The sequence below is a fragment of the Syngnathus acus genome, chromosome 1 (genome assembly GCF_901709675.1).
Source record: "Syngnathus acus chromosome 1, fSynAcu1.2, whole genome shotgun sequence".
Lineage (NCBI taxonomy): Eukaryota > Metazoa > Chordata > Actinopteri > Syngnathiformes > Syngnathidae > Syngnathus > Syngnathus acus.
Genome location: NC_051087.1, coordinates 6374767 through 6401251, shown reverse-complemented (window position 1 = coordinate 6401251; position 26485 = coordinate 6374767). Strand labels below are relative to the sequence as shown.

At 41.8% G+C, this 26485-nt stretch overlaps 1 protein-coding gene across 5 annotated transcripts; it reads right to left on the bottom strand.

Annotated features, from left to right (window-relative positions):
* Nucleotides 1-1521: 1521 nt before the first annotated feature.
* tbc1d1 (TBC1 (tre-2/USP6, BUB2, cdc16) domain family, member 1) lies at nucleotides 1522-26295 on the bottom strand. 5 transcript variants are annotated; one of them, XM_037270201.1, is made up of 23 exons: nucleotides 26102-26295; nucleotides 24839-25299; nucleotides 17873-18469; nucleotides 16876-16965; nucleotides 16691-16795; nucleotides 16134-16266; nucleotides 15928-16019; nucleotides 15287-15403; nucleotides 15014-15142; nucleotides 14763-14899; nucleotides 14332-14598; nucleotides 13634-13744; nucleotides 13052-13165; nucleotides 12777-12910; nucleotides 10617-10814; nucleotides 8136-8297; nucleotides 7395-7553; nucleotides 6318-6418; nucleotides 6095-6238; nucleotides 5585-5744; nucleotides 4687-4856; nucleotides 2589-2765; nucleotides 1522-2518 (listed from the first exon to the last, which is right to left on the bottom strand). In XM_037270201.1, exons 2-23 carry the CDS (start codon nucleotides 25289-25291, stop codon nucleotides 2183-2185), a joined length of 4086 nt encoding a protein of 1361 aa, XP_037126096.1. In that variant the 5' UTR covers nucleotides 25292-25299; nucleotides 26102-26295; the 3' UTR covers nucleotides 1522-2182. The 5 variants fall into 5 exon arrangements, with proteins under 5 accessions (XP_037126096.1, XP_037126260.1, XP_037126189.1 ...); XM_037270365.1 differs by lacking the exon at nucleotides 13052-13165; XM_037270294.1 differs by lacking the exon at nucleotides 13634-13744.
* Nucleotides 26296-26485: the final 190 nt, after the last annotated feature.

Below are 26485 nucleotides of genomic sequence, written 5' to 3'. Positions count from 1 at the left end.
AGTAACACCCTGACACACAAACACAGAACGCACACACATGTGTTTACAACCGCTATCCCTCCCTGCGGCCATTTGTCTGTGTGCGTGACTCAGCAGGATCACTACAATGCGCCTGCGTGTCCACCTCTTGGCCACATACTTAACGTTGCCATGGAAGTTCACAGGGAAGGTGGAAGACTTGGGAATGGGAAAGTGTTTTGAGGGGCTCACTCATACGATTGTCATAGTAGAAGAGGTCATCCAAAGGGCAAAGAAGAATACAATGCATTTCAGTGGTATTTGGAAATGAACTAAATTTGAATTTCTCTAAACTTTTGAATGCAGAAGTCCAACTGTCAAATGCTTTGGAACTTTTTGCACTCCGTTCCACTTTCTAACAAGGAAGCTGAACATTTGCATTTGAGCCGTGAAAATTTCTAATGACATCCGTCCACCTTTCTGTGACCCCTCCAGTCTCTCACAGTCACAAATACAATTTCCAAAGCACCCATTTGAATCTTCTAATCAGCTTGCAGTTGAAATGATCATTGCTGCTTTGACATGTACGGAAACCAGGAAATGGTAAAGTTCATGTTCTCAAATCATGTCAGTCAAAAACAAGAAGAACTATGTTTAAACACGTAACTGTAAAACGGCACGTGTGCATCAATGAAACCTTAGGCAAAGACAACGTGTTAACTAGCAGTTGGGGCATGTGAGACATTGCAACTTCTGGCAAGTATGAGGAAACGTGGGCTTGCGCAGCCGCGATGAAACGCCCTGGGTCGCACGCATACACGGCCTTGCCAAGATTTAACATTTTTGATCATCACCTTGAGGCCAACGTTAATCGTGCATCCGAGCTGAAATATGTGAATACATTTGTTGTGTGAAACTTACTAAAGGCCAGTTTTCATGTGCTCGGCATTAATTTACTTTAGACCAAATTGTTGGCACACTTCAGGTATACCAGTGGAAAATTGTTAGCTTTTAGCTAATTATGGACTCATCTGCAAGCGCTTACATCAACGGAGCGGCATTTTGTCAATGTGACTCATGATTGATTAATTGTTTTATTTATTATCCGGAAAAACATGTTCCGTCCTTAAGGAAGGCACACAGACACCACTGTATCAAAATACAGACAATCCAGAATAGTTGTCAGCTATTTTTATGATTAAATAATTCTTAACCATTTATTGTGTTTTCAGATTTATGAGCACTTTGTTACAGCTGTATTTGTTTTTGAAATGTTATCTAGGAATATAGTTGAGTTTAGTGCTTCCTTCAAATTCTAACAATGGCAGTTGTTGTACAACTAGTTCTGACATGCTTTTAATGTGCCCCTCCCTTTAACCACAAAGAGTTCCTGGAATCAAGTGTATGTTCTTTAAATGCTGTGTGTCATAATGTTAAAATACTCAATCATGATATGAAGTAGTGTTTAGGTACTCGGCGTGTTTAGACAAGAGGGAGCAAAACACCATCTTTAAGCATGTGCGACATCTGCGAGAGCTTTTTACACACAAATACAAAGAAAACTTGATTTTGGGGTGTGTTGAAATGACACGGAATATATTTAAGTATAGATTGGCAATATTAGAACAATCACTTAAAACAAAAGAGGTGCATGGCATAAAACATGCTTACAGTGTAACGCCGACTGATTGTTGCAATCAGTGCACAAACACACTTGCGTACATGGCTTGAAGCTGCAGGTCTGGTGGAAGGAATACAGTGTAAGCCAAATGGCACAAGGTTCATATACTCAAGAGGTTTCTTTAAAGTAAAAAAAAAAAAAAGTCTGACTAGAAGGCACAACTTTAGACTTTTTTTCTTTTTGTAACACAAATGAAATATGAAATGCATGAGCCACCGACATTCAGCTTGTGTATTTCTGGACTTTTCAATGTTTTCCGAGTGAAATGTACTTTTTCGGTCACACACGTGCTCACTTTTACGTTCTTTGGGAACAAATGGCCGCACAGTGTGCTGGCTGGCCTTTTGGAGCTTGTCACAGACACAAGCACAAGTGCTCATGTGAGGACCGAGGGGGCGGACAGTGCCGCCATCTTTGGGACAGGCTGGTCAAATCACATGCTTGTTGATCACACAAGAGGTTTTGAAAAGATGATCCTGTTTTTGTCCTGTTCCTCTTTTAAAGAGGCCCGGATGTCAAACAAAGGATAGAATACATCAAGAATCAAGTTTCCCCTTGTCCATTGACCACCTTCTCAACTACACGCAAGGGTTGGCACAGCGGGTCCATCGTCCTACCGTCGTGGCCTGCTTGTGTACCCACCGTGGCCCCCGCTGGGACTCGGGGTGCGTGTAATTCCTCATCGACCTGGGGCAGTCTGTGGCCATCAGGAGTCGTTGGTATGCCCAGGCCGGCGAGCAGCTTCTGGAGACGCGTGGCTGTGCTCGCCAACTGCTCCTTCTCCAGCTCCAGAGAGGAAACCTGCTCCTTTAGCTTGCTCTCCGACTGTACCAGCGCCGCCAATCGACTTTCTAGGCTGCACACCCGAGCGTACGACACCTGAACAGTTGATGACTGTGTTAAGAGAATGGATGAATGAAAGTTCTATTGATGAGTGTACTGTATGGACCTGCAGCTCCTCGAGAAGATCAAGGTTCTGCTGTCTCAGGCTCTGATTGGTCCTCTCCATCTGCGCAGTACGCTGCTGTTGATTCAGGGTCGGGGGAGTGTCCAGGAGTTCATCCTGCAAGACGTGGTACTCCACCTCATACGCCTGGAGCTGCTTGGATACATCCATCTCACAAACCTGCAATCAAGCGTAAAAATGATGAAATAGATGTTGGCTACTTTATCTTTTACAGCTCGGGAACACTTATATCTTGGAAAAGGTCCAATAATAAAACTTATGGGGTACATTTTGACAACTGTAGATTTTACTTACAGGGACAAATATGGGCCCAACTGTATCCCTTTTACCAACAGTAGGTATTAATGATCGTTTGTCCCCAAAACAGTGAATTCAATTTACTTTCTTTTTGAAAGCGAAACTAATCAGAAGTCAGACAGCATTCAAGAATGTATTTTGTTGCACTGTGTTGTTGTTTGGAAATTTTTTTCTTCGAATACCACATCACTCCACTTTCTGTAGGGTGTCTGAGCGGTATGAGCGAAACGTGAGTAACACCCCAGGCTGCCTATAGTCAACATGACATGACATACTAGCAAGCTACTACATGACTCACTTGCTACTACTTGCGACTTCATTCCAATTATAAAGTCAATGCATACTTCCGGAGCTACCTGATAACATGTTTGACTCATACAAAGGTACAAATTACCACCACGCTAAGTATTAGTCAAAACTACTGACAGAAGGAGGGAAAAATCATGGCTCAAGGGGAACATGATGAATCATTCAACTCTTTTGGAGTGTACTGCTGATGGTTTTGAATGCCACTGCAGGAGACTAAATGAGCTCCACCCATCAGCAGCTCACATCATCACAAGACACAAAGGGCAGCTTTTTGCGTTTCGTCATGATCTAATGTTGTTGCTGGCAAGACACAAAATCACACCCGTGAAGTGAACCACACGGAGTGGAAGCATTACTTCAGTGAATTTAAGCCAAAAGAAAAATGCGCACTCATTTACATGTCCTGTTAGAAACTCAATCTCAGGAATTCCACACCAGTAGCTGAAAAGACAAATTTATACCTTTGTTCTTTTCTCACTGTGACTTCTTCAGCTGACCGTTTTGAACTCAGATGGTCAAAAGTGTATAGGCTTTAGTTAGTAATGGGAAAATTAATATTTAGTTCCAACAAGTCTGTGACCAAATCTGATGTTTTTTTAAATTTTAGTTAATGCCATTGTCTGATCTGTTATCTCCATGTTCGGATTTCTATGACAAATGAGAAAAAAAAATTATATTAAAAGAGAAGACAATCAAACTGTAACAAGAGTTAGGGTGTGTTTTGATTAACATGTAAGATTAAAACAATGATCCATTTTGCACAGCCGTTAAAACCGTAGACGTACCAATTATAGAATGTTTTTTTTCCCCTGAAGATGAATTTCTCACCAGTGTCAACACATCTGGCTGAGCTTTTTGGCCCTGCCTAGAGTGACTTCCTGACTGCAGGCGTTAAAAGGCAGTGTTACCACACCCAGACCGGCTCGCTGTAAAGTAAGGCGTGTTTATTCACCTCCGCCAAGACATTATGCAAAAAGATGGACGAGAGAGAGAAGCGCTTTCTCCATATTTATGACCGACCACCCTTGGCTCCTTTAAATTTGACCTATAAAACAGAGTTAAACAAAAAGCAGCCTGTCCATGGATGAGTGGAAGCGGCTTTGAGGCCACAACAAGTTCAAACAGGCCTGGAAAGAGATGGAGCGCAGCTCTCACAGCTGAGCGACCACACCAAGTGCTCACACTTGAAAGTTGAGCCACTGCTGTCAACGCGGCCGTTGCTTTTCACATAAACATTCATACTTCATGGAGAGAGGCACCTGTCACTACGGCAACCGAGAATTAGAGGGCAAGCTTGCGGCAGCGTCCCCCACACAAGGAGACAAAAGTTTCTTGAGACAAAACTATTTTGACCTTGTTGCTGGCTGCTGCAGACACTCCATTGTTAACAAATTCATCAACAGGTAAATAATTGCTCGATGACGCGAGGAAAGAAATGACGAAAGAGTTAGGAGGTTGGTTTCATCGCTCTCACCTGATTGATGGTTTTTTCCATCTGCACTAGGCCCAGGTTGGGCAGTGTGGTCTTGATGAAGTCCACAATGGACTCCAGGCTGTCATGTTGCAAGATCAGAGGCTTGTGGCTCCCCAGGAGACTTAGGGCCACCTTGAAGATGACCTCTGACCCCTGGAGGAACAACATGTCTGACGAAAGGAAAGAAAATGAACAAACGTGACCCGTTGAATAGAATAATTGGACAACGCGGGCTGATGGGACTTTCTATTTAATCAGTGCATTCATTAGTGTTAACAACTTGTTTGAGCAAAGATGAAAACATGATATGGTTCGCTAAAATAGGTGTGTGAATGCATGCTTTTAATACATGAGGGTGTGGTGAAGGTTACATGAGAACATACAAGCATTTAAAAAGAGTGGGAGTGGAGGCATCAAGCCCAATGTACAAAACCAACACTTGTCCATGCACATACGCACACAAACACAGTCACGCTGCGATGAGCCCAAGGAGACACTGAGTCTCGCTCAGTAACTGAGCCTCGCTCAGTAACTGAGCACCACGTAAGAAATCGGGCGTGAAAAATATGGAGATGAAGTAACAAGGGGAAAGTACAGACATGACACAAGAGTGTGGGTGTGACCAAGGTTGTTTACATGCATGAACAAACATCACATAAGAAGGTGTGAATGCTCAACAGCGGAAATATTGGATTGTTTGAAAACAGTACGGGAAACACTTAATTCAGTGTTTTGCATTGATTTCATATCTGAATTAAAAGTCTTGTCAGAATACTGTGGTGTACCCTTATTAAGAAAAAAAAAAATCAAAATTGAAATTTTCCAAACATCTTTTTTCTGTAGTATATTGGCCTCATTAGGGTCCCAAGGTCCATTAGAAAATATGCATAAATCATACCAAAGACTCTGGCCACAAAGCCGAGGGGGAAGTGCGACGCAAAGGCGGTGAGGAACCACGGCGTGGCGTACAGGCTGGGCCCGATCTCCTGTTCCTCCAAGTGGCTGTAGAGATCCCGGTGATAGTCATGGAGCAGACGTGACAACTGGTACATCTGAATCTTGTAGGAAGCACACATGAAATACAGTGTTCCTCATTCTTGCTGGCGGTGAGAGTAAAGCCAAACATTTTCCTTTTCATTTCCAAGCAACACAAGTAAGCTATTGTGTGGCTTTACTTCATTAAAATTGTTCATAATTGGCTAACATAATCTATTTTAATCTTATAGCAACAATATCAAAACACGACCTTCACAATGATTTCATCACCAAGACTGCTTGATGAGTGTGACTAAATCATTGTAGACTGTAACCCGCGGTCACATCTTTTTACTCATTGCAAATATTTAAGTGATCCAATAATCCCTTAATTATTGAGAAAAAAAAAATAGGGATTGGCGCTGCATTTTACCTGCAGGATAATCATATCAGGCCTGTACTGTTTGCGGAGGCCGACATCATACATGAGAAATTTGAGCATGTTGAAGGCGTCTTCTTCCCCCATGTGTAAGAGCAAAACTCCAGCAATGAAGGACAAGCCCTGGCAGTAGCCCACCTAGAGGAACGATGATGTAAATGTGACATTTATGCAGATACAAAGGGGGGGGGGGGAGTGTACAGAAGCCATTCAATACCTCAGGGTCCAGCAGCGAGTAGGCCTTGAGGATATTATACAGAGATAGTTGTCCCGCCCCCAGCTGGGCTTGGAAATAGGGATGAGTGGGAAAAGTACGACCTGAGAGACGAGACAAAAGTCATGTTACGCTTATGCCGCAAGAAATCATTAGCCAATGTTACACGAGATCAATGGCCTAAATACAATCACTTTATTCATATCTAACACCAACTCAGACACCAATGCCTTCGAGTGCATGTATCTCTGCTGACGCTAGAATTTTCACTTCCGAGGCCTCATGCTTAGAAACACGTTCCGAAAAACACGCACGCGTATTTGGCTTTGTGTACACCCTCCTTAAAAAAGCTTCATGTCAAACAGTTGACATGACTGACATGTCTACTGAAATAAATGACAACACAATGAGGAGTGAGGATGGCTACAAGTCATCCCTAGGTGGATGTGTTGATAATTGGCAGGTGTGGGCTGAGGACTTCTCCACTTACAGTGAGAGACGACAAAACCTCAACAAAGACAATGGCAACCGTGTGAGTGCGTATGTGTGGAATGTGCTGTGGGGGCTATTTTGCTTTTGCTTGTGTCTATGCCTCGACTGCCTCCCTTGCCTGAAGGAAAAGTGTGTGTCTGCGCGTATTGTTCATCTGATGGGTGAGAGACAGGGCAGCACTCGACAATCATAATTTGTACATCTTTCTCATGTCACCTTGCTTCCTTTGAGTCTGTGTTTTGAATGTTTTCCAAGTTTCCCACTGTTATTTAACATTATCATAACAACCATCTGATATTGGGTCAGAAATGGCCCCTTATTCCCTCTGTCCTTGTCATCTTCCATTCCCCAATAGTCTTCAACAGAGGTAAAAGTGGTGTTAAATGTCATTTATTTGACAGTATTTTCCATGCGTAACACTATACTAACTATGAAATGCATGTTTGTTGTTGGTTGCATGAAACTCATTTATTGGATAATTATGGGAAATATGGCTTTGGTTTTCGTATGATTCGGTTTTAGTCAGACTGGGTGGAACAGTCTAATTGTGAAAAGCGAGGTTCCATTGCATAGTGCATAGTGTGTTACCCAGATCAATGAGGATGGCGTGTTGTTGCGATGTGAGCTGTTTGAGCAGTTCTTTGTATGGCGCGTCATTGGTCGGTGGTCGAGATGGAACCGTCTGCTTGAGCAGGTACTGTTCAGAGAGGAACTTCCAGATCTCTCCTCGATGCTGCCTCGGCACCCCTGTAGCCAACAGAACAAGAGTTGCGTAGGGTGGAGAGGAAGTTTGATTGAAAGCTGCTTGAGGGCAGACCACATCCATCGCTGAATCCCCCCACCTACCCACAAAATGGTGTCTGATGTTGGTTTGTTTACCCGAGTTGGGAGCTCTTAGAAATATTACAAACTGAAAGGATGTTATGTTTTCCCCACGGCAACGGATAATTATTCCTATTTCAAACATATTCGGGATATCCAGACTTTCTATTTATTCTCTGCGATGCATAATGACAGCATGTTGTATTGTGCAGAACAACCAGGATCCAGTTAGGTATTAATACTAGTAGTAGTCGAAACTCCCCTTTCTTCACATAAAACATTCCCGCAAGACAAATGAAAGGGGGGGGAAAAAAAACAAGTAGTTCAAAGAGAACCACGAACAGGATCAAATCAAATTCCTTTGCAGCTCTGGGGGAAAGGGCCAAAGCTGATAAGGAAAGAGGTTGTATCAGTGCACAGTTCTAGTCAGGAGCATTATACATCAAGCTTTGGTCAATATTTGCAGATAGCAGCAAAGCCAGTACTGATATACAAAGGCAAACACACCTTGCGCGACTGACAAATGTATGGTTTCGTGGTCAAACTTGACCTTTGCCCTTCCAGGAGTTCCCAGCATCTTCTCCCAGACCAATGTGACCTCTTTTAGACATGGGGTGATTTCCTCATAGTCCAGCTTGAGACGTTTGTTTTGCAAATCACTTTCAGAAGCTGAAACACACACAAACAAGAAACGCACATGAAGAAAAAAAAGAATAATAAAACTTTCGTTTTTGCTCTGTGGATTGTATTCAATGTACATAAAAGAACTATTACTTTCAGTTAATGTTTATAAATGTGTCTAGCGAGCACTTCTCTGCCGCATGTGGTGAGACCACCATTTGTCATTTACATAGAGTTGATCAAGTAGATGATTATGGACTGTGGAATGCTGGTCCACTCGTCTACATGACCAAAGCCACAAAACAGATGAGCAGTGATGAGTCGACAGCAAGTCGGTGGGGAAAAATGGCCGCCTCCAGAGATGGCTAAAAACAGGTGGACTTTTCTGCTTAATTCCAATTCCACAAATGCAACCTTAATCAGAATGCAGTGTTAAGACTAGTGGGGGCGCATAGAATATATTATTGTAAGGGGGGAAAAAATGACTTCATTTCCTCTTTAATGCTTAGTGTCGTTCATTCATCACACAGAGTCACGAAAACACACATATAAATGGACAACTTGTAAATTTCCGTTAACAGCCTTCAAAGAAGGTGAGTGCACGCCCAGAGGGCCTAATCTGTTCCTGTTTTTGACAACGCCCTTCCTCCCGCTGCCTCCCCAATCTCTTAACTCACAGCCCCATTCTTCTCTTGTCGTCATCGTGTCGAAACTCAACTCGCTTCTCCTGCTCAGCCCATTTGTCTTGTCTGTCAACTGCGTTCCCCTCTCTTTTTCTCCAATCTGTGGTCTTCTCGATGTGACCAGCTGCAACTTGGCAGAAGTACTACAAATGACATCATCACGACACAACAGAAGAGTCAGAGACCACAGCATGATCCAGAATGCTTTCCTAACCCACTCCCCTATTATTATTAGCAATTATTAAGCAAGCAAAGAAATGACAAGCGCTCCCCTGTACCAAATGAATTGGCAAAAAGTGACGTGATGTCATTGTGATAACACCCCAGCTATAATCCGTTGAAATGTGTTTTTGGACAGAGCAGAAAGCTGTCACACACAGGTTAAGAATAGATACTTTGGTTCTTATCAGCAGACTGGAGTCAAGTCCATAAGGAAACACTCAGCGGCTGTGACCCAGGACACGGTCAAACCCAGCACAACCGTATTGCCTCGTATACCAGAGCTGCCTTTCTCTGGAAAACTCCTCCCATGATAACACGCAAAAAGCAATGGTGAGACGACACACAGGACTTGGCTGACGCATGCACGCATAGACGGACGCACGAGTGCACTCACTTGCGCATGCATACAGACACACACGTATAGAACACACACACACAGAGTTGAGCAATTTAAAAAAACCTTAACTTTTACTCGCAACGTTTCCCAATTAAACCAGTAGTCCTTAAATAAGTACTGAAAAGTTTTGAAAGGTAACGATTGGATTTGGTTCAATTCAATGGGATTATGATTCACTTCGATATGGTACGGCTCTACTTTTTGTCATGTTCATTAATATACAATATGTAAGAGCTCTTTGTAGCCTCAACCATCCAAGTTGATTAAATTCAAAGAAACAAACCATTTATAGTCTATATCATTCAATGTTCATTATTATTATCTCTTTGGGGAAATACAAACAAAACAGAGGTCGACTAGCCTCCCAAAACCTTTAGTTTTCAACTTTAGATTCTTGACTGTATTTTAGAGGTTCTGATGTACTGCGTCTGTCCTTGAAATGAAATTTTTATTCCACCAACTAATATGTTGTGGAAAAATGGTTACAAGACAGCAACGAGGAGCCAAGTTCCACGCAGACACACAAGTGCCATAGAGGCATGTCCCAAGCTCACAGAGAGGGGGGGAAAAAGGAAAAAAAAAAAGTTGTGTTTTGACGCGTCTGACATCAATAAAGAAAGGGCTAAACAAGAGTTTGGTCAAAGATCAGCTTTGATTTTCTTACATCACTCTTGACCCACATATAACACCAACACCTTGCTAAGTAGGCAATAAATCAGTCGGGGGAGTGGCACACACTTAGCAGTGTGTTGGTACAAGCCAACTACGTCAGGAAATGGGTGGAATATTTAACACACCCTTGGATATGACAAGTGCCAAACAAATATACAGTAATAGAATTTATCTATATGTCTGTAATGTGCTGAATTTAAATGGTTAAGGAAAGAAAAGCTGTGCACTTGATCACCAATCATGCATGTGTAAGCATAACTCAAAATCCAGACTGCCAAATATGAGGATTAGACTTGTGTTACATTATTATTAAGGCATCATAATAAAGACTGTCATATAAACTTGTGTGCACAGTCCAAGGGTTTCCTGCAACTTTTCATCCGTTCAACTCACCCTGTAGTTTCTGGTTCTCCCGTTCCATCCTTTGCAGGAGGATTTGTTGCAGGATGGCTGTTCTCCATAGTTCCCTCAGCTCCTCTTTGCTCCTTCTGGGTCGCTCTTGGGGCAGCGCCCTCATGGGCAAGTCCACACCTCCTGCACCCACAGCTTGGCCCCCACATGCCCGACTCCCATCTAGACTGTCTCCACGCTCTGGAAGGCACAAGAGGAGATTTGGAAACATTTAAATACTATTAGGTGTTTCTTGCAGCAATGACCATGGGAAAGTTGGAATTTTAATCATCGTGATGTGTAATAGTAATTCATTTTACATCATTTCCAAGGAAAATTGATTTGAAATTAAGATAACCAGCACCTCCGAACAAATTGTGCTCCATTGTCCATCCATAAACAACTTTGACTACTCCAAGCAACAAAAATTGAACATGAAAACAATGATCAACAAATTAAGTAATGATACAAATATCAAATATATTTTTATTTGAAGCCAAAGTCCAATAAGTATTCCTTCCATTTTCTCACACAGATGGCAGACCTTTTCCTCTCTCAACCCTTTTGGACAGACACTCAAAAAAAAAAAAAGAAGCTAAACATAGATGTGTATATTTTGACACACATGGGCGCAACACTAAGAATATAAAAAAAATTGTTGTGAGACTCCACCCTAAAGTACAGGGTGGATCCCAAACCTCAAAATACCCTGTGTTGTCTGAAAGAAGGACGTCCAGTGACAACTAGCCAAATGGCACTTCACCTACATACACTCTACCGTACATCAACACAACATGCATGATAACAATACTGTTCTTCCTGTCACAGGCCGACCTTGATGTCGACCTTCTGTCTGTCTGTCTGTCTGTCGGGGAGGCTTTCAAAGATGTGCTTGAAACATTCAGCACAGTTAGTAAAGAAACGAAACACTCTTAACTGTCTCATAGAGCAATGCGTTTGTCAGACACACACGCACACTTAAACGACTGTCTTAAACGACATTGATTCCCAAGACTTATTCTAATCAAATACTGTAATTTACATATAAGCGTCAGGTATACTAAATTGGCATAAAAAAAATCAGGGTCCAACATTAAGAGTGGCCCGATGAACCTAAAAGTAATAGCAGATCATGGGCATAACCCTGAATTAACACACCAACTTTATTTGTCTTTACATCCAGACGTAAACGCACTCGCTGACACACAAAGTGGGTCAACAAGGTTGGCGCTGTCCTTTGGCGCTGTCTATGTGGACAGTCAACACGACCTTGCGACACCGCCGCCCTCGCTAACACACAAATACAGTGACACACCCATGAGCTCATGCATCGTATGTATGCACATGCATGAATAAATACACACCCAATTCAAGCAGTTGATACAATCTCCACCACGATGAAGGCTTTAGGCTTTTCAAGGATTCATATTTAACAGTCCAGTTTTCAAACTAATGGCGCAGTGTGACATACCAAACAAGCTCAGGTGTCAACAATTCAATGTCGTACAAAGCTACGCAGATAGCACACGCAGCATTATTATCATGATAAAGGATCTGAAGACGTGCAGGCACAAGCATGATTCCCACAAATGAACGAGAATGACGGTTTGTTGCCGTTAGAGTAACTGAAGTTATCCGTAAAGTTTAATTCTTGATTAACTTATTCTCGTCTTTATTAAGTAACCTATTGTAATACAATAGAAAATAATAGTGTACAAAATGTTAATATGCAGATGACCTAGGTTGGCTGTGATAAATGGACTGCACTTATTTTATCTACACCACATGGTGCCCAACACCCATTCACGCACCAATGGGAGGCTGCTGCCATGCAAGACGCTGCCAGGTCCACACTGGGAGCAAATAGGGGTTCAGTGTCTTGCTCAAGGACACTTCAACTAGGATGATAAGCGCGATATAAAGTCCTATTCCTACTGAACTACTTGAACCCTGCTGACTTCTTCTCATTTTACCGCGTGTCAACATCATTTCAAATGAAAGAGTGCCACAACATGGAAAGACTCTATTACTGCATCTGATGAAGTGATTTTTTTTTTTCTCTCTCAAATCTTAAATTGCTTTGTGTCGGTTTTATCCAATTCTTAAAACAATTGTCAAAGATAGTTTGAGGCAAAACTTCATTTCATTCATCAGGATTCTTACCATTGACATCTGTGTTTTTCTGAGGGGTTGCGACTCGCAGGAAGATCTGCTGCCTCCACGAGTGTCGGTGACTGCGCAGAGGGCTTTCCCCAACTTCACATTGAGCACTTGATAAATAGAGGGCCGCAACATCTCTAAAAACAACGAGACACAATGGTCTGCTGTGAAAATATACATAGAGTACATGTAATGCACCAAACCATTTAGAGGAGCCTATGAAGCATGATGAGCCTTCACACAGACATTGGTCATGATTATTGGAAATACACATGTACCTGCTCTTTGTTTCGGGGCAGTCGTATTCTTCGACAGGGGCCAGGAATTGAAATTTCAGAAAATTAGGAACAGAGGATGAGGAGTGGAGTCGAGCGCGCAGTCCACCCAACGGACTGATGTCGACGGTGTGAATGGAAGCGAATGAAAAGAGAGACAGAGGTCCCGTTCACACACAGAAACATTGTCGGGCGGAAACCTTGATGTCCAAATAGAATATAGCCAATCCATACGTTTTTTTTTTTTTTTTTTAAACAAATCAACACTAATGGTCGGTTCATTTGTACAAACTATCAATTAAACTAAAATCTTGAAAATGGATTTAGAGCAAATCTACTAACCACACAGGCAATTTCGTAAACGGACATTGTAGTCGCAAGGCTGCCCTCTTTTGGCTGTTTTGTGAGGATAACATTTTTAAATGCCAGCCAATCTATTCCTGCAATTCTCTGTGTGAACTGGGCCTCACATGAATAAATGGAAAACAAGCAAAGAAGAAAGCATGACAAATGCTGCATAGCAATTTGAACACAGAAATTCACACTGTATGCAACAGTGCGAGCAAACCAGTGCAACAATCTCACCGTCTTTTACTGAGCCTTGCTCCGGTTGAAGGGGAGGAAGGAGGGAGCAGAGGAGAAGAGGATGAGGAGCAGTTAGGAACAGGAGGAAGGGTGGTGTCGGATGGAACACGTCTGAGAAGTCGTGCAAATGCGGCGAGTCCAGGAAGAAAAAACGAAGTAGTCAAAGACAGTGCACAGCAACATGAGAACATTGACTAAAGGGACAGAAGAAAGTCCACGGAAAGAATGTAATGTGGTTTCCACATTTTTGAACATTGAAATTTTGTATTTTCTATCTTTTGTTGAGCTTACCAAAACTGCCTTGGAAACTTCCTGATTGTTATTGCATGCCCTTTGAAAGTGATTGCAGTACGAAGGAGTTGCCACCTATTGCTTTATTGGGTCGTTGAAATGCACTTGGAATAACTGCTTGGGAATTTTTTACTCGCTAAAAAATTCGAACACCAGAGAGAAATTGCATTGTGATGATAAATACTGCCAAAATAACAGAAGAGTGTGCATTTCAAATACTGAAAAATAACCCACATGATCAAGTTTCAATGTCCTTGTGTCAATGTGAAAGGGGATATGAAAAGATCCTCGTTGTCACCTGAGGGACAATGAGAGAAGCTACGCCGCAACAAAGCCCTGGATTTTGCATCCAGCAAATGCACTAATCAACATCCCAGACCCGACGAAAATGATTGTGTGTTTCTTACTTGCTCTGGTGTGGCGTGTCGGTGCTGACAGAGTAGTGTCGTAGCAGCTTGTGTTTGGAAGCGGACGCGGCATCCTGCTGTGGCGAACGGTTTGAAGTGCGTGCAGGTGAAGCTTCTGCTGAGGAGGGAGTCGGTGGGTGGCTGAAGGTGCTGGCCCGTCTACGGAAGCCCTGTTGCTGACCGTCTCCTTGTCGGGAAGAGGAGGGGGAGGAAGACGGGGAAGAAAAGGGGTCAAGCTGCTTCAGGTCTCCTGTTGAGTTGTGGCACCTGAAGAGTGGGGAAAAATTATTAGTAATGTTTATGTCAATTACAATATAATAATCCAAAAGTTTTGGTATCACATGACCCTTTGGGCATCATACATAAGGTGCACTGGCCCTCTATTTTTATGATTTATTACAATAGCGTCACTTTTATTCAGATGGGTTTACCTGAGCGGGCTGTTGGGGTGTGATTTGGACAGGGGGTCATCTGAGCGGGACTGGTCCTGGCTATTGCCGGTAGAAATGGATGATACACTGTAGCTTCTTTCGCTGTTGCCCCTCTGAGCAACGGCCTTGCTGCTCCCCTGTCAACAACAGATAAGCGCAGCCGAAGATTGAATGTTGAGACCTACCGTGACCGCATATATGGAATAAAAATGCAATACTACTTCTAAACCAGTCTAATTAAATCTTGTTACCTTCCATATACCCTCTAAGGACTCGGTTAAAGAGCGTTTCGCCCGGCTCTTAAATTGCTCAAGTCGCTGTCGACTGCTACTTTGTTGCTGCACCTCAACTGGAGCAGCTGCCACCTCCTCCTCCTCATTCTACATATATACACACAAACAGAAACACTAGTGAATATCAGAGGAACAGGTCAAACCAAATATGACAGCCATACATCTCTAGGACTTTAACACAAACAAGTTATTATTAAAAATGAAATCATACTAATAAAATACACCAATGACCTGTTTGGTGTCCTTTGGCAGTGTGTGATGATGAATCCTCTGTCTCTCCTCATACCAATTCCTCAAAGATGCCATTGTAAGCTCATTTTCTTCCTGTTCACTCTTAGGACGAGACTTCTACAAGACAGGTTATACATTTTAATAATACAGTATGCGTTTAAGCCTTTTTGTTGTCCATATTTATTTCTGTGCGTTTTAAGGACTTAAAAAGTCTTTTTTCAGTTCCATCATTTTAATGGCTCAAAACAATTTTGAATAGTTTAAGATGTGTGGGTACATTTGTGCTACTGCTTTGGAAAAATTCCATTATTTTTCAAGCCCACCAGAAATATGCAGAGCATTATTGCAGTACAGCAAAAGCACCAGCAGGGGGCAGCCAAGGTTTATTTCCACACAAATTTCTGCTAAGTGACTGCAACAAGAAGTGCAGTGCCTTGACCTACAAATTCGTTTTGTAACTAAGCTGCTACCTAAAATGACTCATACCTCAAATGAACTTTTCTCTTTCAATTCAATATAAATGGCATTAATTCATTCCAGCCAGTATTTAAGTGTATTTAAGTGGAAATTCTCACACACAAGCACATTTGCAGGCAAACATCATTTGAAAGAAGTTGACTTTGAAGCCAAGTCTAAATTACCATTGTGCTCTCAAAGACTGCAGCTTGATCCTGGTTATCAAGAGTAGCCAGGTGTTTCTGGAGCTCTAGTTTGGTTTTACATGCATTTAGACCTAAGGAGACATCCGGAATAAAGAGTTATTTGTGCTTAGTCAGAACCCGAATAACAAATCATGTAAAATGTGAGATTTACTGTCCAAAATGAAGTGTACATTTTTTTTTTTCACCTTCTATTCTCTCACACAGTTTGTGGAGCTGCAGCATGGGGCAGCTGTCGCACTGTTGGCTTTGGCTTTTTGCATTCTGCTGCACAGCTGCTACAGAGAACGCCTGCTTCAAGGTCAGCATGATCTCGTCCACCTACAAGAACAAAACACAAGCTGCTTTTCAAGACGTACAAAGTAATTATGTTTTTTTTTTTTACCTCCTGCTCCAAAGCCTCAGACCTTGTAAATGAGTCACATTTTAGCTAATTTAATCACACACAATAAAATGTGTCAGTCACATGATCTACAAATATCAATTAAATTTAATGGGGTCTACTTGTACTTCGCATGGAAATAGCCTCTTAGTCACCGAAAAATAGTCAGTCTCTGACTGGCGCAAAGATTTTCCAGAACTCTATTCTCAGTGTTGTTTTTCGGTCCATTGTTGTGTCGACCCGCCGACCGTGGTCTCAATCACATGGCCGCGGGGATTTTAATTTACCCAACATTCCATTCAGTTGACACAAGAGAAAACGCACATTTAGCACTTTTGAGTGCCGTGAAAAATAGTTTCTCACCAGAGATTCATTGGTACACTGAAAGATATAGCAAACAAAATGGCAGCTTCCTCTTTCCACTGTCTCCCTGCAAATAAAGCCAAAGTGGTCCACGTGATGAATACCCTGGAAAGACATCATTAGGAGTGTAAGTGACACCAAACAGGTCTCAATATTACATTGTGTAGAAAACAAACGGTACGTACTTGTGAGCAGAAAGAGATTTCACGGAAACTCTTTTCGATGGCAACCTTCTTAGTGTCTGGACTAACCAAAAAGATCTGTGACCTGCCCACCTACAACAGGAAGACCATATTTTTTACGGTCATGTATACTGCATAAATAAAATAAAAAATACACTTAATATGCAGTCATAAATCACATCGCCCATAGCCAGATTTCAATGGAGGGGAATTAAACCCTTTGCTCACGTGTCATATTCTCACGTAGCAAATCACATAGTAAGAAGAGTTCGGGATATACTGATAGCACAGACAGGGAATCTTGCTGAAAAGGCAGAACCGGGCCATTGCATTAGGACTGATTAATGAGAGCAGGACAAATACGGTGTAATCTTTGACATTTCTTTAACATGGTAAATGACCGTTTCATTTCTTCTCTGCTCAGATAGTTCCGCTCCAGAGAATGTCCCCCCATTCAAAACATAATTACGACATGACGAGTCACTATCGCCGCTGAGCCTCAAGAGGGCATTTGGCGGTTTGGAATGAGCTAGTGATCTCATGACTGGTGAGTCCTTCGAATGAGAGGTTATTCTTGTCTGGGGTTCCCCTTCACTGCTCTTTCCCTAGCTCGATCCAAACAGAAGGCTTGATTTAACGATTCCGCGCAGGAAAGGGAACAAACGTGAGGTGATGATATCACCACAATGAGGTCACCGTCTGCGTCGTGAAGCAGGAGACTAAAAAATGCTTTGTTGGTGTCTGCTGAGATGGATGGCAATGAGTTTGCCTCGTTTCCTGTGTCAGTGGTGACCATATCCTGTATGATAGATAAACAGGAAAACTGGTGCTGGTGGGGGGGGGGGAGAGGTCAAATAAAGGTCAATGAGGACTGTGATTCCTGGCTCAGTTTCAGCAGCATTCAGCTTTAGTGGAGCTGAGTCATGACAGTATCTGTTTTTTGTTCTTTCCCACTTTTGTTCACGGCTCATCGTGGAGATTTGTGGAGATATTACCCTACCGTAAAAAGCATGGTCCTGTTCTCCTGCAGGCTGGTGGGCTGCACCCCAGGCGAGAGAGTGAGTGAATCTGTAGTGTTGCCATGAGAGATTTCTGGTGAGAGTCCGTTCTCGTCCAGGGCCTGCAGAGATGGGAAGCTGGGGTCCCGTTTGAACAGCAGTGGGCGTTTTCCATTGGTGGGGCTCCCAGTAGCACCGTTACCCAAAGTAGGACTGCCGAGTCCGTTAGACTGGAAAGCTAACGCCCTCTTCAGTCCACCAACTAATCCTCCGGTATTTACCGCTCTTTTAGCTGAGCCCTGCGCTAACTGGCTGAACTTCTCAATGCATTCGTCAATCAGTGCAGGGGGGGCCTTCTTGTGAGCAACAGTCACTCGGCCGCAAAAGAGCACCTCAAACCTTTTGGCAAAGGTTGTCGGGGACAGGGCAGGGATGTTCGCCGCAGAGCCTGCCGCGGGAAGCGAAGAAAAGGCGATGTGCGTTTCCGATGGCTTAGTGTCTCTGGGGTCTGTCGAACTCTTGTTCGGGATGGTGAGGGTGTCATCGTTGCGTGCAGAGCTTTTGCCAGCTTGCCTGAGTGTACTGATGATCTCGGGGACCTGAAACACACACATGTAAGTGGTGAGCTAAAGTGTCCAAATTTGAGATGGAGGATGAAATTGGATTTTTTTTAAAATATGAAACACTACCTCATATCTTATTCCACTCATGCATCCAGCAATTTAGTTTATCAGTTAATTTAGTATGATTCATGTTAGTTAACGTCATTGTCTTGTCACCAGCATTCTGAGCTGCACGTGGGAAATAATGGACTTGCAGGATAGTACTGAAGTCAAAAGGTTATCCTGAAATTCCTTATTGAGTCCTTTTTTTGTTAACAATTTCTACCAGCCGATGTTGAGGTCAAAGTGCATAATTGCTAAATTAAACTTGGCAGCTCTATTGAAACATTTTTCTAGGATTATTCCGAAAAATATTTGTTGGGTTTTTCATTATAAAAGCAACCAGCCATCCTAGTCTAAATTAATACACATGTTCAAATGTGTTATATATGTCACAACAGCCTTAATAATAACGTCAACACAAGTCACACGGAAACCTTTGGCTGTCACATGTCTGTGCAAGCCGACCTTGTAATACTGCACCACCAGAGCAAGGGAGACAGTGGAGGAAGTTGATTTGATTGAGTCACATAAGTGATGTCATCTACTATGTCAAGTACCAGAGCAGCAACTATGACTGTCGACTTCTCTCTTGCAAGGTCCTGCTGTGTCTTGTCTGGGCAAGGGAGTTTATGTAGCTGGATTGGGAACAATAGCCATCCCGATATAACTGGAAAAGCACACTGTTGTTTTCACATTAAGCAAGTAAGCCGAATGCAGACAGTTTGGACCTAAAAAGGACTATAGATATTTGAAACCTCAATTCAATTCTTCTTAATATGCTTGATTGACCTCATATTGCTTTATTGGCCTATTCCGCGCTCTATTTCTGACAGAAACGCTGCCTTAAAAGATACAGAGAGACTATACGGAGGAAAAAAAAAAAAAAGTAATGAGGTCTAGATACCTTCCCAATAAAAACAAACTAATTCTATTACACAATGTGCTGAAGCTCTCGACTAATAATGACACAAAGGATGCTATCAGCTACTTCTTATCATTAAAAAGCTTGTGTGTTAAACATTGGACCAACCACGCATTCACTTTTAAGATAAAAGCTCAAAAACTCATAGATAAGCCCAAATGTAATCTGTTTTGTCAGCAGTACCTATGTTTGAAAATCTTGATTTACAACTGGACTATTCCCCAAGCAATGTGAGAATCCATGCACCTGTGCAAACAAACTCCAAAAAATGATGAGTTCTGCTCCAACAAACTAAACTTTGATATTTTGCCAAAATAACTTGTCTTAGAGGTTTACATTAGGGAATGCTAATCGCAACATTCTTTTATAAATACAGGCTTTTCCCAAGAAACCCAAACAGGGTTTAAATGGAGTTTATTATCTACTAGTGTTTATTGTTGGGGATTCTGGTAATAAAATAAATCAAGGTTGTTGTTTTTTTTTTTACATGATTGTTCTACACCGACTATAAAATGACTTCATGGTATATAAGCCTGGCCTAAATGTTTGCTTCGGTCACTACTATAACAATCAATAGCTTTGAAAACCATTATTGGGAGACAGTGATTGAAACTACACTTTGAACACTTTAATCTGACGGAAACCAAATCTAATTTCTCAAATTCATACCAACACACAAACAAACCAAAATGATATTTTCCTACATATATTGAGAATAATACGGCCATCAACGTGGACATCTAGCCAACAAAGACCCAAAAATCCCAAAAGACTCAGCTTGACGGGAGAATAAGCTAATGAAAGCGAAGAGAAAAGTTCACTCTCAAACGGCCACCTTGGTTGGAGGCTCAACAAACATGCCCATGAAGGGCGATCTGTGGCAGGAAGTCAGTTGGACACAGCCTGAGTGTGTCCATCCACACAGTCATGGGCTCTCAGCGGCACTTAAAAAGCATGCAGTCTCTCACGAAGGCAGCGTTAAATAGAGCTACTGTAGTTGTGACTTGAAAAATAGAGAAGTTGCACAAGTAGCACCATAGCAAAAGAGAAGCTGCAATATTGGCCGACAAACAACAAAAGGTTCAATGTTTGTCGAGTTGGCGCGGGTATCGAATAACAACGACTTTTCTCAGCTCAAGACCCAAGTTTACAGATCTGATTCCCGAGCTTACAAAAATATATTGTGAAGTGTTGTGTTCACAAAGTCATGTGCCTTTGTGAAGCACAGCCGAAGCCAGACCAGCTCAAAGTTCACAAGGCAGATAGCAGGAGAGCGAGAGAAACATGAGATCAGGAAAATGGTTAGCAAGTGGAAACCAAACATGCTGACGTCACTATTTCAAAGGAGGAGTCAGTTTAGGGCATAAAAACAGAGAAAGAAAAAAAATTAAGGAGGCCTGGAAGTCTAAGATGAGTTCCAATCACCTCTTAATGAACAAATAAGACCGCAAAGGCTGAGTGATAACCACGATGCTATGACCATTAATGGTAAATTTATAATTAGGCGTGGATTTAAAAACAGGTACTCACTTTTAATACAGTTCCTGGAATATGTCACGAGAAGGAACATTGTAACGTATTAATCATATATTTTTGTGCCTCCACATTGTGCAGACATTTTTGGGGGGATGAGCATATGTCATCTTGATGCAAAGTTTGCAAACATGGATTCCTTTGTGGTTTGGTTTCTTGTCCCACACTATATAATCCAAGCAAATTAAAATACGTCACAAGAAACCATAGGATCGCTGACGGACTGCTTTCCCACCACAAGCAAACCACAGTAAAGTTTGTTTGAAACCTTCCGGGTTCACTGGGTCTTCAGCTAAGCTTAAACGAAATCCGGTACATATGGCCCATAAAGTAGAGCAGTGAAGCCTTGTGATCTTTAACCTCCGCGGATGATGACAGGACATGAAAAAAAGGAAATGGAGGGCAAATCCGATTACATCTAAATCGATCTTGTGGACATATAAGACAGAAAAAAAACAAAGACAGCAATGACAAGAAGGAAATCGAACCAGGGAGCATTAACGATGAGGAGAAGCAAGATATTCCCCATCCGTAGGCTTATTTAGAATAATAATTTGATGTTGTCAGCTACGGATGCTGATATCTGGCTAATATACGCCAGCCTAATGAAGTGTACTTTTCAGTTGTTACCATGAATAAATGTTGAATTTTTGGTTATTCAGTTTACAACATTAGCACAACCTTTGCTTAAACATGATTTCAACATAATTATTATATTCTTCTATTTATTAGAATATTATTTATTCTATTTATTTATTATTTATATTCATGAGCACTGCGAATACAAGTGGGATATTATTTTCTATTTTTCCCCTTGTGTCAAGTTATCAAAAGAGGCACTGGTATTTATTTTTACTTTACTTTTTAGTACATTTAAGATTATGACTTTAAGTTAAGGAGTTTAATCAATTCTTGTACTTGTTTATAATATATTCTATACGATTCAATGTTTATTAGCATTTCTGCATATAATAATTTCTGCCACTTCTGATCACCTCAACATAGGGATGAAAAGTTCCGTTCCAAAACTTTTGCACGGTGATGTCAGCAAAAGTCGAGTGATTTAAGTTAGCTATTGTGCTAATATTCAAAATAAATACAACTTTCAGCGGCGATTATTTCACGACAAATTGCGACCATCCTGTAGTCACGCCACAAAGTTGTGCAATGTGTATAGTTCACTTTTAAACATAAACGACCACGAAATGTGCATAAATGTCAAACTGCAACACAAGCGGCGTCGGCTACTGTTAGCCCGAACAATCCCCTTCGCCCCGTCCCATAAAGTTCAGCAAAAACTTCCCAGCGCTCCACTTACATCTTTGGCTCCCTGTTTGGAGTTGAACAAGTTGAATCGCTGGAGTCGCGCTTTCATCCCATCGGCCATAAATCTACCACACACAGCGACTATTAAATTGTAATGGCAAAATGCACCACTCCTACATTATTTCATAGCAAAGTTGATCTGGCTCCCAAACGCCAAAGAGGCTAAAATGGAGCGTCAAGTTAGCCAACAGGTGTCAACGCAACATCCGTCTTTGACCTTTCAAAGTAAGAACATCCAGTTGATTTGTACACACGGTCCTTGGCACATGACTCGTCTTATGTTTTTGTTTTGTACATTAAGATGAGTCTTTTCCGTCTTCAATCTGGGCAAAGCAAAACAATGCGGCTAAATCTGCCAATAAGAGGAAAGACCCGCAACTCAAATCTCACTCCTCCAGTCGACCTAATTGCGGCCGTTACACTAGGCAATGAATCTAAAATGTTTCCTGTGTGGAACACACCCAAGCAGAGGAAGAAAAAAAAAACCTGGGATAAACAGTACTTACAAGAACAACTTGTAGTTATATTATTTCCAACTAGGTCATACATTTTTATTACCTTTTTTTTTTCACGCATTATTTTAGAATTTAGGTGGTTGATCAGTTTTGAGTTAATAGGTTTCACAAAGTTATTGTCCCTCCATGTGGAGATCCACAAGTGTCTGTTTTTGGAACCCTCCTTTTCCCTACAATAAATAACGGTTTTGTGATCTTAACCTTGAGTGGCACGAATCTGAGCACAAGCAAGCCTTCCTGCTTCAAGCATGCTAGAGCTTTCTTCAGCCTTCTCCCAGACTCCCACATTCCACAAAAAATTGCATTTTGTCTTCACTGAATTTTCAATAGGTCTGAATGTGAATGTGTAAATACTTGTTTTTCAAAAATTTTCACCTTTTGCACAAAAGCATTGGCTCAACAACAGCGTTAATGAGGACAAGCAGCAAATTCGATGGAGGAAACACACTTCCGAATCACACAATAATGAACTTTGCAAGATCTAATATAATCGGCGTCCATTACATCTTATACTGTAGAGACGCACAATCAGACATAGAACATACTGGCACATTAATTGACTAAACAACTGGTGGGGTGATAGATCATAATAAGAGAACGTAAACCATTTAGAAAAAAACCCACAAAATAAAAAATAAAATAATAATATATATATATATATATATATATATATATATATATATTATTATTTTATTTTTAATTTTAATTTATTTATATATATATATATATATATATATATATATATATATATATATATATATGTCATAAAATGACCAACTCGTTTGTCATTAATGTTAACGTACAACTAACCAGATCCCTGCAAACAAACATGTAATAGTGACATCTAGTGGCTACTTTAATGGTGATTTCAAAATCTGAAAACGAGCAGGACATACTGCATAAGAAGTTTACATCAAAAGGGTTAACTTGTTGCTTTTTTGTGTGTGTGCTTCTTTCACTTTTTTGTATGGCAGTCATGGGCATAATAATAGCAAATGTGACTTAAGCTAGGTACACACATACCAAAAGGCCTAATTAGAGCGTTTTCCTTGTCTTCAAGTTAGAGTCAGCAAACGACTGATCATTGCATGACTGTATACGGCAAACCTCCAATCTATGAACTCAGCTGCAGGTCTGACTGAGAGCAGATTCTTTTATGTGACATTGTTGTTGCTGTTTAAATTTTAGGTAGAAGTTCAAAGCCTAACAGCTGAGCCCAATGGCCGCATACACCTCTCTGTGTGTGTATGTGACCAAAACCAATGTCAGTGTGACAGAGTTGAACGACAGGTGGTCAGACACCCCACCCCCTTCTCCCTCCACACACCCACACACTACCAAACTCCACAACAAACATCACAAAAGCCGCAGGGCCACAGGAAATTGTCTCCATAGTAACATCGTTGTACATCCTGCTTGGTACAAACTGTTCTGAGCTTGCACTGAACACAATAATAAATAATAGTGCATGGTGAAATTCATGCAAAAGTAGATATCAAAACAATATGCAGTTCGTACAGCAGGCTAAGGCCAATAGTGTGCTGCAGATAGATGGTATTCCTTTTTTTGGAATGTGGGGAGGAAACCGTAATACCGAGAGAAATCCCATCCAAGTGCAGGGAGGACAAAACCATTTTTAAACATAAAAAGAGGCTGCTTGAGAACAGACACCTGTGGAACACCACATGGAGATACTGAATGGGAGTTGTAAATGTCAGATAATTTAGCCACATCTTGGTTCTTTTATTTCAAATATATCGCATTGGTGTTGTCAGCTACGGTAAAGCTGAGCTGAAGCTTTCCAAGGAAAGAAAAACCTTTCCTATTCTAGTGACACTGTTTATATAGACACACTGACATGTGTTTACAGTGCACCACACAGGTCATGTTTGTGCTGGCTGCCTCTTTGTTATGCGTCCAACGTAATACGGTATTGCTCATAAACTTGCACTTTATCTTTACTCCTTGTATTTGGCACTGGAGAACATTTCACACACCTACACATACCTTGGTGCTATCCTGGCATTTGAACACGTAGCAGGCACAGCTTGGCGCATCTCTGAGCAGGCATCCAAAGCTGTTGGGCTCCTGGCTGTTGTGAATCAGCTTGGTCACTTGGTGGGGTCGACACTCAAACAGCACCGTGTGTGTCAGGGGGTCCCAGAGTAGACCACCGTCCTGCACGCAAACGCAGCGCACCCAGGACGGCGACACGCAGAGCGACACTGTCGGACCGGGCTCCTGTGACCGACTAATGTCGGCTACCACCCAGGGTAGCATCGCCATGGTGGTCATACGGTGAACCGGGAGAGAGCCGATTAATGTCAGCTTGTACTGCACCTCCTCCACTGCCTCTTCCGTCATATCGCCACTAATCGTCTCAGATGAAATCGATGAGCGATGATCAGAAGATAAACGAATATCTCTCGTGGGCTTCGCTTCAAAATAAAGTCCCTCCATGGTTCTTTCTGCAAAGCACAACAGGGGAAAATTACACTTTGAAGGAGTGCACACAGATGGACAATTTAATGAAATTGAATTAGACATCGCAATCTAGTACATAAATTTCCAAAGGCTGTAATTTTGCAAGCGAACAACAACCAGGGGGCCCCAATCTGCTTTGAGTCCCCCCCAAAATCTTCCCATTTGCGCCCCTGACAGTAGGTGAAAATGCTGATGGGTGGTCAATCAGAGAGCGTGCTGAAATGACCACCTGGTGTTGTTTGCGCTTGAACTATGACAAGGACACGCACACATGACAGGAATACCACCGGGATCATATTTGGAAACAGATGACCATCGATTTCCCTTCAACCTTGACAAATTTCAAAATTCAAGAGTTTTTTTATTCGCCATGTTTGAGCGTGCCAAACAAGGAATTTGACTTCGGTAAATCACAGCCTCTGTTCAACATTTAGGTGACTAACAACACTCAGGACATGTGAAAAATGGCAAATATTCTCAAACATCCCCTGATCTTAAACTCCCAAGAGGGCAATTTGACAAAACATTGAAGAATCTACAATTCCGGCATAAATTGACACGGAGAAACAACCACACTGCAATTATTTAATCTTCTTGGACAGCATCATGCATCTCGTGATGGCCAGTGAATTTGCAATATGATGCTTTTTAGGCTTTTGTGGTACTATAACTTTACATCGGGTCATTTACGCACGACTTTACGCATCGAAACATCGCCCTTTTAAACCACATCGAAACAAAAACCATTAGGAAATCCGTGATAGTCTCTTTCTCTCATCTCCTTACTTGTTTAGTTTTGACGCGGAAACAAGAACGACAGATCCAGTCCAGCGCTCCCACGGAATTCGTGACGCCTGCAAACACAATCACACAATCGAACCAGGCGGAGAGAGTGGGATCGGTGTGGTGTCGTGGCGATTAGTTGGAGTTAAAATTAGAAGAGCGGTTCCTCTCTGCCTTCACGAACTACCAGGCTGAGACACATGACAAGTGCGTGGAGCCTGCGTGCACAATAGTCAGGACACGCCCACGGATACCCAAGCCATACAGTCCAACAGTATACCCACAAATACTTCAGGGTTGGCAATTTTATGAGAATAAAGTTTCAATGGACAAATATAATTAACAACAAATTATAACACACGATGACCATTTTGTAGGTTACGTTTT

Bases quoted from the DNA above. Each gene is read 5' to 3' on its own strand.
- tbc1d1 (XM_037270201.1), bottom strand. From the start codon at position 25,291: ATGGAGGGACTTTATTTTGAAGCGAAGCCCACGAGAGATATTCGTTTA. The intron at 16,796-16,875 runs GTACGTACCGTT...ATGTCTTTCCAG, and splicing joins AAATCTCTTTCTGCTCACAA to GGTATTCATCACGTGGACCA. The intron at 14,900-15,013 runs GTAACAAGATTT...TGTTGTTGACAG, and splicing joins CCTTAGAGGGTATATGGAAG to GGGAGCAGCAAGGCCGTTGC.